Genomic DNA, 12,110 nt, shown 5'->3' with positions numbered 1-12,110 from the left:
ATTAGTTGCATGCAAAATCATTTTCGATCTAAATTAACATGACAACATGGCAAATGCAATGTTCAGAAGAACAATCTTTCACTCCATGTCGACAATGCAATTGTTATCTCTGTTTTAGAAAACGAAACAGAGAGAGGAGAAGAGCAAGTCACACATGCACGGAGTGAGGCTTTTCGTCCTATGCACATATACCTCGTTCTTCCCTTGCCAGTGCTGTATTTTTCAAAACAGAACTTGACATTTTAATAGTTTCGCTTAGCGACCACGCTCAGGTGCCTCTATATTGAAGCTTTAGTGATGTAATTGAACATACCGAGTCGTGAATCATCTCCACCGGTTCAGCAAAGAGGTGAACCCTGCTGTCACACTTCTCGTCAATCGGGTTCGTTTCAAACAAGAACGACAAAAGCGTTTTCTTCTCGTTGGCCTCAACGTTCTCAGACGATATCAGTGTGCAGAATTCCAGCGGGTCTTCAGGAAAACCTAGAATTCTGAACTTCTCTATTTTTGATTCCAACCTGGAAAACATCCAAAGGAATAAGCTTACACATGCACCTACACACGTGCACACTATACATATGCGGACACTTTAAACATGGGTGCGTGAGGATACGTTTGGCAATCATGTCCTCCAGTGAGCTGTTGGCTAATTTCTCTCCATTTCGTTACCACCATGGAGAAAACACATACAATACAGGCCTACATAAAACTTGAGGTGCTTTTCCGGGATCAGAAATTTTCATCCGTGTGTAATGCGAGTGAAGAGTTCACCAAAAGCATTTCGCCCCTTAGTGATCATCGTTGTTAGGTGTGCTGTCTTTCGAGAATCCCTTATCAGAAGTGTACTATATGGCTTCAGAACAATCAAGCAGTTGACACTATGCTAGCTCATTTGGCAGCCATGATCAGTTTCCTTTTATTAACAGCTGGGTACTGCCTTCATAGTCCCGACATCGTGCGAGGTGCAATCGTCCTGCTTCAAACAGTGTGCATGTCGCAAGGTCAGCATGGCATCAAAATAGACACAGCCAACCAACACCACTGCTAGGTAGTGCCTCCTCTTGACAGAACCCTGTAGATGAGGGCACTGAAAACGGCAAGACCAGAACTGCAGATTTGGGCAGAAATAGTCTTGATCCGCATATAATACACAGCAGAAATTTTACACAGTCAAATTTTGGAAAAGATCTTGCATTAAACTTCCATGGCATGTTCGCCGTTTCGTGATCACATATCAACAAAAAGAAAAAGTAGAATGCGTGCAGTGGCATCACTGGAAGGGGAAGCTAGAGTGGTGTTGGATGCAGCTGTTGAAGTCATGACACAGTTATTGAGGCAATGATAAACATGCTACGGATTCCCTCAAAATTTTGTGAGTCAGCGAGCTGATACAGTCGAACCCGGTTATATTGAACCCGGATATCTCAAATTTTGGTTATATCGAACTCATGGAATATCTTCTTGAAAATCCAATGTAAAAGTATAGGAAAGCCACGTCATATATCAAACTCAATTTCAACCGTCGTTCAATATATCGAACTCCGCATCACGCACCGGAAAGTGTGCCGTCCCCAAAGACTATTGCATCACCCTTGGCCGTTTGCCGCGTGACGTTTTCAAGCCACGCGCGGAAGGAATGAGAGGAGACAGTTCGGCGACGGCTGGTCTGGGCAGCGCCGCACCCATTCCCTAAAGGCGCACGCATCTGCAGTTATAGTTTCTCGCGCGCCAGCACATGACGTTTGCAAGCCATGTGCGTGGGTGTGCCCTATCTTTTGCCGAGCTGTCTCTCTCCTTCAGCACGCGCTATGCATGCGCCAAGCCAGCTCAGCCCGTTTTCAGATAGGCGTCGGACGCTTTCTCTGCAAATCCGTTAACCAATTAGTTTACTCTCTCTCTCCAGCGTGTGCTGCGAACCCTCTGGGCGCGGCGGCTGGCATGACTAAGGCGCCTGCGGACGTTAAGAAGCGGCAGATCTCTCTCTCTGTCTTTTTTTTTTGCGAGAGTCATTCCTTCTTATCGTTGTGCTGAACGCGCGGCGTGGCGTAAGGTATGGCGGCTGCGGACAGTTGTGTTTTTTTTTGGGCGGGAGTCGTTTATCCTTGCATGTATGAATCAACGAAAGCACGCGGTCAGCTGCGATCATGACGCCCGCCGCAAGCGCGGCATGAGAAATCGAGGCTTGTGCAATCAAGCCATCACGAACACTCTGCCAAGTTCGCTCCCTGCCACCGCAGGAGCTTTTAAAAGATAACCGCGCCGTGTCGCTGCTCAGCATCTTGGCACGCTGCCAAGAAATGAGCTGTGGATGAGACGACCGACATGCAAGTGAAAACGCTCACGATTTCTGCCGCAGCGACACAGAAACCTTGTTTTGAGCTGTTGCGGTGGCTCGAGCGGCCGGAGGGACGCAGTTCCAACAAAGAGGAAATTTTTCGCCCTGTTGCTGCCGCTTGTCGCTGAGATCGCTCAATCGCTTGCATGTGAGCGAGCTGGCCTTAACGCTAGTTTTTTTTTTTTTTTTTCTAAAATTCTCAGGTGCAAAAGTGGAGCATGGGTTGATTACGCGACAAATACGGTATTGTTTTTTCGCAGACAAGCAGACTTCTGTATATCGAATTATCGATTTATCGAACTATTCCGCGATCCCCTTCGAGTTCGATATATCCGGGTTCGACTGTATTATGGAGCTACTTTCAAATGAAACCAATGTCAGATGATGGCAACCAAAGAATCCAATCAATGACCCTAGTATCACCACCGACATTAAGTTCAGTAGTGAACAGTTGTGTGCATAAAGCCAACACAAATTCGTCATGTGACCTTGTCCAGTTGGCTATCACACATTACGGCAGCAGTTTTAATGCCACATCTTTACATACGACTCATGCCTCACTTGGCTTGAACAGACACCGTGGACAACAATATCCAATTTTTATTCTCAGCAAAAGGTTAATTTATCACCTAGAAAACTGCACGTTGAAAACTGAACACAATTTTTATCACACTCGATTAATAAATCAAGACGTCAGTGTTGAAATGACTCCACAATCACTGACAGAAAATGAATGGCAAAGTGGTCTAGCCTTCGCTCACTGAAAGCAGCCGCATAGTCATTAGATTTTGGCTTGGTTTGTAGGGCTTAACACCTCAAAGCAACTTAGGCCACGAAGGACATTTTTTTAATATGCATTGACATGCACAGCAAGTGGACGTCTTCGTTTCACCTCCATCGAAACACAAGTCGGCGTGATCGGGCTCGAACCCCGGCACTCTGGTTCAGGACCTTGTCATTAGAATACGGTGATGAACCAATATGAGTGGACGAAATTCAACCTGTCACTTAAAGTCACAATTTCGCAATATCACATCTGCCTGTTCAACCAGACACCATTGGCATTAATAGTTTCAGATATGATTGCGCCAAAGAGACCAGCCTGACACTGGATACTTACTTGATGGCGTCTGTTCGAGGTCTCTGCTCAAAGCTGGCAGACATGTCATCCAATATGACCTGCACAACAATAGTCTTCCTGCAGAGGTGAGAGAGAGGTAACAAAATTAAATATGTGCATGATACAAAACACGTGAGAAAAAAGCAACAGCAAAAGATGTTCCTAACAAGACAGCAATGACAAGCATTATGCTAGCTATTATGTCAACAGAAGAGGCAAGAAATACATCTCCTCTAACCCCCTACAAGAATTCATTTTTTCCATCCCCTGAAAAAATGATCCCCAAGGGCAGAGTAAGCATCTAAATAAACCAATCAATCAAAATGCTACCTCATTCACACTGCAGTTTTTTTTGCACAGAACAGGCACTTCATAGCATACAAAGCATACTTTTTATGACTATAGTTACAACGCTTTCCAATTTTTTACAGAATAACAGTTACTTGCCACATGCACCAAAGCCCGATCAAATGTGCAAAAGAATTGAACAGCAAAGCAAAACTGTTACTAGGATGGCAAAAATTTGCACCAACTTTATTCTTTTTCTTGGCAAGCATTTCATTATTTAATGACAGGTAACTCTACAAAAGTTTTACAGCATTTACTGTACAACACCATACATTGCTGGCCGAATTAAGCCGGAGCCAACAAAGTATTGGGCAAGCACCATGACCCTGTTTGGTATTTTTCAAAGTTCAGCACTGAATTTCATTCACCGCCTCTATGCAAACTGCAAGCCAGAAAGCCAGCTAAGGAAGCACTATCACTTATACCAGCCTTTATCAGAGATGTAGCTATGCTCTTAAACATGCATTTCCCGTAAAATCATGTGAAGATCATATCTGTCGGCTCTGTAGCTTATTGCTACAACCTGCGACAGGATGCAAAGAATATTACTGAGCAAGGATCAGAATTCTGAAATCTGCTGAATGATTTACGTAATAAGTTCCCATATCAAATATATCAGGTTAAATTTAACTAGAGCTAGATCAATTAGCAATATAAATACATGATTGGAGCAAGGACTACAATGTTCCCTTCCCGCTCAAGTACTGCTGAAATACTTTTCAGGAAGAAATGTATCAAACTCTCCATTTTGCTACACAGGAAAACAACGAAAGGAAGAGGGCTGGACCACGACATCGATACAAAGTTCTATGAAGGAACACAGTCTTACATTCTTGCTTCATCGTGTACGGCCAACGAGAAGTTCTTCAGCAGAAAGTTCAGCCTCTTAGAAACAAACTGAAAAAGGAAGAAGCAGATGCCTCATCAGCTTGTAAGTCACAAAGTAAAGAATGATGGAAATGTAAGATAAAAATACGAGAAACACACACTGCTGTCAAGAGCAAGTGTAAGTATAAAACTTTTCCCTGTAGAGAGCGAATTATTAGTGTTAGTCACTATATGAAGAAATTTAGCTACACTATGCAATATGAAGCTATTTTACCCACACTAGTGGATGGAAGGATGGATGGAATATAGGAGCGTCCCCTTTGAAACGGGGTGGTAGCAGTAGCTATCATGCTCATTTTTCTCCCTATATCTTAATTATTGATTTAGAATGGTTAACTAAACCATCATTCTATTTATTAAATTTTTGTTCCTACAATACTAACATTACGTCACTTCTCTGCTTTTAAGCCACCAATCTTCCAGTCGTTTTTTTGCTAGTTTCCACCGCCGGTTTATTCACCCGGCCACTGTTATCTCTAAACCCCAAAGCTTCAGGAACAGTGATTGCGCCTGCATCAACTTCCGGATGGATACCATTACATTCGAGTATAATATGGTCAATTGTTGTATAATATGGTCAATATGGTCAACAAGGGCATTACTGTGCAGTGCCACCCACTGGCTCCACAAAGCACCAACAGCCCTCCAGTTAAAGATTATGCAAGCAGAAAAATTGCAACCGTACTTGAAAAAAAAAAAAAAAAATCAGTAATGGTTCAATGTTGCTGAACCTCAACGTTGATCATAAGGGAAGACGCGTGGGTTGCATGGGCGTGCAAGTAGTTTATTAACAATAAAGGTTTTTATATGTGTAGTACAATTTTAATCCAAATCTGCTAAGGCCAAATTTTAAGGTGGGCAGGGCCAAATCTTTAGGTTAACATCATGTTCACCATAGGGGAATTTTGGCTGGACATCGATTTCGGTACAAATCAGCTAAGGCCAAATTGTGAGGGAGGCCCAGGCCAAAATTGAGGTCACCATGATGGTGACCATAGTCGCATAGGGCTGGACATCAATATTGGTACAAATTGGCTGAGGTAAAATTTTCGATACAGCCCAGGCCAAATTTGGGGTGGCCCAGGTAAAATTTGAAGGTAACCATCATGTTTGCCATAGTTGAATCAGGCTCAACATCGACTTTGGTCTAAATTAGTCGCAGTCAAATTTTCAGGGTGAGCCAGGCCAAATTTGAAGGCCATTATCATGTCCGCCACAGGTGAATTAAGCTGGACGTAGATTTTGGTCCTCCAAATCGGACGAGGTCAAATTTTAGGGGTGGCCCAGGCCAACCATGGAAGTGGCTCAGGCCAAATTCAGAAGTCACCATCCTGTTTGCCATAGCCAAATTAGGTTGGATATCGGCATTGGGCCATATCTACTGAGGTCAAATTTTATGGGTGGCCCGGGCCAAATTTGAACCTGGCTCAGGTCAAATTTGGAGGTCCATCGTATCTACCATAGCCTATATAAGGCTAGACATTGATTCTGGTCCGAATCCAACGAGGTCAAATACTGAGGGTGTCCCAGGCCAAATTTTGAAGTCATTATCCTGTCTGCCAAGGTTGGACTAAGCTGGATGATTTTAGAAATCAATAATCCGCACACGCGGAGACGCGCCTGGGGAGGTAACCCTGCCATGGCAATGGCAGGGTTACCTCCCCAGCTACGGCATTCCTTCGCTAGAGGTCAAATCCTGGCGTCATTTGACCTTCAGGAGTGGCAGCAGTAGCGCAAATGCCCTAAAGATGGGAAATAAATTCAGAACGGCACTTACAGTGACTGGATAGATGGGTGCTGAGGAATTTTCCTGATAACCAATGGCTGCGTACAACTTCTCTTTTTCTGCAGGGGTCATGGCTTTCTCGAATTGCTTGGCTGCAAAATAAATAAAAAAAAAATGAAAAAAGTATCAGGAATCGAAGCTTCCTTCTGGTATTCTAAATGCACCATGCCTACTGCGCAACGTCTAGAGCTTCCAGCGCAAGAACTACCAAACAGATGAAAAAAGGACTACACAAGCAACACAAAAGGAGTTAATTAATCATGAAATGATTGCATTTGAAAACTGTTCTCTCTAATTCAAACCGGCAAATATTTCCAATATCCTAGAGCACAAAATTTTGCTGTTCACACCATAAAAAAATGTGCTAGCAAGAGACTGTCAAGATATATAAATGTACTATACTACAAATTTCGATGATATGGATCCGGTTGATACGAATTTCGGGATGATACGAATAAGCGAAATTCCCCGGCCAAAATGCATTGTGTACAATGTGCAAAATTTTGGATGGTCCGAACACTCTCCCGCGCCACAACAGATAAAAAGAATGCGCGAACTGCGACCGCAACCTTGGGAATTATGCATTGCCCGCACATCGTTGACTCCGCGATCACCAGCCGCGCTGTATGTACGCATCACGAGCAGTTTGCGGTGACGCATGGTCTGCAGCTTGCCGACGTTGCCATTGTCTGTCGAGCTCATGCCACGAAAAGCTTTCAGCGGCACGTGGCCGAGAAACTGTAGATGTCGCACCCGCTGTAGCTGGAGGCGGCGTATGCGGCGGGTGCGCACGGACCGGACATCGCTGGCTCTGCAATCGTGATCCGTGAGCAGTTTGCGGCACCGTGCGGCCCGCATGTCGCCATCTCCAGTCATGCTGTACGCGCCGCGAGAAGTATGCAGAGGCGGGCAAATCACACATCGCCGGCATCGCGATCGTTTTGCCCGCCACAAAAGGTTTGCGCCGGCGCGCGGTCATAAGTAGCAGTCAGCGGCGCACATGGGCCGCACATCGTAGACTTTGCGACCGCTATTTGCGCTGTACGCATCGCGAGCAGTCTGCGGCGTCACGCGGCTGGCATGTCGCCATCTCTTGTCGTACTGTACGCGCCGCAAGAAGCCCTCGGACGCACGCGTCCCGCGCGTCGCCGACATCGCAATTGCCTGTCGTGCTGTGTGCGCCGTGAGTGGCGAGCTGTGACCGTGCGACTGTAATACCCCTTCTCAGACGTAAACAGATCTGCGCGACTGCCTTTCCCATGCTTCTGCATACTTAATGTTTTCATTCGTTTTTATGATACGAATTTTACGAATTTTTTCATGACCCCGTGAGATCCGTATCACCGAGGTTCTACTGTAGTTATCGCAGGTATTCCTGTACATATCAAACTCGAAGGGGATCGCATAATAGTTCAATATATTGAACGTTCCATTGCACGGGAGCTCAATAAACGCAAACGCCTCTGCTATACCTTTGCATGGGAGTTCAAGGACATTGAGATTTTGATATAAGCAGTAATTCGATACACCCGAGATCAGCAGTATGTGGATTAAACAGTGCAATGCAAGCACATAATCTTTGGCATTGCATTTTACTCAAGCGAAACATGCGAGCATTAGGAGACTGTTTAAGCTTAGACCTCTAAGCAATACCAAGAGGCCTACAAACCAAGCTCTGTGAGGCCACATACTTAGTAAAGCCTCATTAATAAATTTCTTCAAGAATGCGGGGAAAAAAACATATTAACAGGAAAAATGTAGGATCCGAACTGCCTAATTGTGAAAAATTTAACTAGTGGATAAGGTACAAAGGCATTGCGGCTTTCGCTGGATAAAAGTTTATGTTAGCATTTATGCATATCCAGTATGCACAGCTCTTTTTTTTTATCTCTCGCAGAATTGAGTCCATATTTGTGTGTCCTATATGCTGTGGGCGTCTAATTAGATCCCTCCGCGTCCGGCGTTCACGTGCAGCCCAAAAGTGGGTCTCTGCGTATCCCGACGCCGTGCGGAGAGGGAGACCCACCGCAGGGTTCGAGCACCGAGCTGAAAGGGGTCCGGTCTGCTCTCGCCGCGCTAGGGCACCCTCACACCGAGGGAATCAGCGACACTCACGATACAGACATTTAATCGCCGAGGGCTACAATACAAAAAACACTGTGCGGTAATACACCCCTAAGTAACTCTTCCCAGGCGTCCACCTCCTCGTAACGAACCACCGCGGCAGCGCGCCCCGACAACGGTTGGAGAATGCGGACTGGTGCGGCGGGAAAAACCCCGTCGCCGGGCCGTCCAGCAGCGGAGGCCACACGGCAAATATGAGGGAAGGAACCAGCCCGACAAGGCCCGCGAATGTCCGTCGGCACAGGCCTTTGGAATAGCGGAAATGGTCGCTCACGTACCTTGTCGTTGCGGCTGGCCCCCGTTACGCGTGACCCGTGACCCGCGCTCGTCGCCTCCGCATCCCAACTCCCCCGCGCCCCGCAACCCCGGCCCTCAGGACGCAACCCCGTGCCTACGTCATGTTCATGGTGCCCAATGAGAGGGCCGGCACAGAGCGGCACCCCGGAGAGCGCACTGGGCAGCCGGGTAGAGACAAAGTACTGCCGCGCCTCACGAAAGAGGGTTCGCGTGTGTCGCAGGGACAGCACAGGCTGCGCCTGCAGGCACCGCGTAATCCCACATCCCTCTCTCCTTAAATACCCTGGTCGGTCTGGAAAGCCAGCCCACCGTTCGCTGCAAAAAAAACAGTGGGCATTGTGAGGAGACCCAACTGTCAGCCTCAGTTCCATCCCCTCTACCAACGCACAACAACAACAACAACAACAGCAAAATAATCATAAGAAAATCGAGACCAGGCTATACAAGCGATAACATAACACAAAAATATTATATAAAGACTAATGATCATAAGAAAATCAAGACAAGGCTATAGAAGCGATAACATAACACAAAAATATTATATAAAAACTAAAGGCAGGCATGCTACGAGTCATACGCTACACTACAAAGCGGCAACGTTATGTAGGCAGGACTAATGACACACACGCACAAAACTAACCAGCGTCCGTAATCATGGTGTGAGGTGATGACGCCCCAAATGTCTCATGCACGTCGTAGCCCAAGGCTCGCCCACGCGGCACCAAATGTCACGGATGCCGTGCGTGAAGTGTTCGTTGCTCTTTCCTCTTTCCGCCTGCCAGAGAAGCGTTGGAGCCACGGTGCGCGTGGACGGGGGGGTCCTTCCCTCAGTCGCGTCATTATTCCCCCTCATTATTCCCTCTACCCCCGTTACGCGTGACCCGTGACCCGCGCTCGTCGCCTCCGCATCCCAACTCCCCCGCGCCCCGCAACCCCGGCCCTCAGGACGCAACCCCGTGCCTACGTCACGTTCATGGTGCCCAATGAGAGGGCCGGCACAGAGCGGCACCCCGGAGAGCGCACTGGGCAGCCGGGTAGAGACAAAGTACTGCCGCGCCTCACGGAAGAGGGTTCGCGTGTGTCGCAGGGACAGCACAGGCTGCGCCTGCAGACGCCGCGTAATCCCACAATGCGGAAGAGATTTAATAACAAACCGAGTTTGTAGGAGGCAACGACGAGCCAAGATCGCTTCCCTGGTTGTTTCCGGATGCTTCTCCCCCTTACGCCAGTGCTTACAGCCGCCGCGTTTTTGCTCATATATATCGTCCAGTACTTTCACATATGGCTCCCCTACACCCTGAGCTCGCTGTTAGCGCACCCTGCAAACAGTGTGCGCTACAAAAGTAGGCCGATATACTGCACAAAGGACTAGACCTGTTACTCGGACATAACACAACAATAGCCAACAAAAGGCTAGACCTTGCAATAAAGCAAAAACGTCACTTCTTGTGTTTCAAATAATACAGGTGATACCAAAAACAGATGCACCCACCAATGTCTTGGGTCTGGGGTGCTACGCTGCTCTGGTCGCCGCCGTACCACCACGACGATATCCAACTCTGCTTGGGAGCACTGAGCTGCTGTTCTTCAACCTGACAGACAAAACAAATGAAGAAGCAACATTAAAATAAAGAAAAAAAAAAGCCTAGCTTTCTCAGCAGGATGCATCATTCGCTGCTCCAAGAATATGCTTTGCAATGCAAACACAGAACTACAGAACACGCCTGCCGTCAATAACCATGCACTTCACGCATCTAACTACGACCAGCTTGTCCCAAGGAACTAAACGTCCATATATATAATTAAAGGAAATTAAAATATTTCCTATCCACACTTACCTCTAGTTCAGCCTGACGCCTCGCCAGTGTGATGTTGAAAACGTCCAGCTCATCCTCAAGAGTCTAAAAAGTGGAAAGCATAACATTAAATCAATTCGGCTCACCAATACAGTGTTAAGACACGGGAAAGTCAGTGTTTTAAAAGATGACCAGCCAACCTTCAGCTTTTCCGAGGACTGCTTGGTTTGTAGCTTGACCTTGTACTGGGCCTTATATGCCTGCACCTTGAGAACATGCTCATGCATGTGCTTCAGTGACCAATTGCGTCGGCGCCGTCGTACTTGCTCCTCCAGAATCGCCTCGTAGGCAAACAGCCACCTGGAACCATTAAAAGAATTAGGCAAGCAGCGGCGAAAACTACAGTCACACTTTTGTTTTCCTCCTAAATGTACCATTTCCTGCATCCACATCTTGCAGATTTTGTACACAGCATGATTTTTTTTTACCATCTTCTTGTTAGTAAAAACAAAACTATTCCTTTTCATTTGCATGCATGCTACTAGATGCACTGATGAATCCATGCATACATTGAGACAAAACAAGATATAATAAAAAAGTGCCTGCAGGTGACTTCTGAATAACAATTCAGCATTTAGAGGGGCAGAACCCTGAAAATTAGGCGTCAATTTTTAAATTTTTGTTTTACCCGATGAAAAGCTTCTTGAATTCTAAAGTGGTTGATTCCATACAGGTTTTGTTGAAACAAACACTACAAGAAAACTTTACCGAGAATTTTACAGTCAGCGCATACACCCAATTATATTGTTACGAAGCGGCAAGCCGATGAAGATAGGAGACAGAACATGACCGATGACGATGGTAGATGACGTTTAATGAACGTTCGCAGGCCTAGCGCGAGCGCTCCTGCCCGCGCCACTGCCCGCTTCTTCTTCCTTGTCGTCCGTAACATGACCCGGGGCCACCGAGCAATCGTCCCGATCGTGGACGAGGAAGTTTAGCGATGTTAATGATTTTATGGCATGATGATGGGCGTGTCTGGATGCTTGAAGAAGAAGAGGAAGAATAGAATGGCTTGCTGGCACGATGATTCGCGATGAACCTTGGCAGGACACTCTCGGGCCACACGTTGCCATGACTCGATGGCGGAGGCCAAGGCACGCACTGCATGGCATTGGCAGGGGAGAATGTCTTGAAGTGTAGCGGTGTCCTGGGTCGTAGGGTCCTTGGTCGGAACATCAGGTCAGTGGGGTCACATTAGGTCATTCGGGTCTCTCCTTGTGTCTTGTGGTCATGTGTGGCGTCTCGGGTCAGTCTCTCCTTCGTCGTGTCTTGTGGTCGGGGCGGGGGGGACGGGGCGGAGGAACGGCAAGGTCTTGCTGGGTCCGGCAGGCTGGGGAACAGCCATGCAGTGCC

General features: G+C 46.9%; 1 protein-coding gene across 2 annotated transcripts in view; it reads right to left on the bottom strand.

The window, feature by feature from the left end:
• Vps13 (vacuolar protein sorting 13C) overlaps nt 1–12,110 on the bottom strand; it is a 120,436-nt gene that overhangs the window by 95,180 nt on the left and 13,146 nt on the right. For both annotated transcript variants that reach the window (XM_084607199.1, XM_084607198.1), the window contains exons 10-16: nt 10,895–11,054; nt 10,737–10,799; nt 10,391–10,490; nt 6,469–6,569; nt 4,633–4,700; nt 3,456–3,533; nt 314–518 (exon numbers count right to left, since the gene is read on the bottom strand). In XM_084607199.1, coding sequence (XP_084463325.1) covers nt 314–518; nt 3,456–3,533; nt 4,633–4,700; nt 6,469–6,569; nt 10,391–10,490; nt 10,737–10,799; nt 10,895–11,054 — 775 coding nt within the window. The remainder of the gene's footprint in view (nt 1–313; nt 519–3,455; nt 3,534–4,632; nt 4,701–6,468; nt 6,570–10,390; nt 10,491–10,736; nt 10,800–10,894; nt 11,055–12,110) is intronic.

The sequence above is a fragment of the Amblyomma maculatum genome, chromosome 6, assembly GCF_055883805.1.
Source record: "Amblyomma maculatum isolate TAMU_Amacu chromosome 6, ASM5588380v1, whole genome shotgun sequence".
Lineage (NCBI taxonomy): Eukaryota > Metazoa > Arthropoda > Arachnida > Ixodida > Ixodidae > Amblyomma > Amblyomma maculatum.
This window is presented reverse-complemented; position numbering and strand designations above follow the sequence as displayed.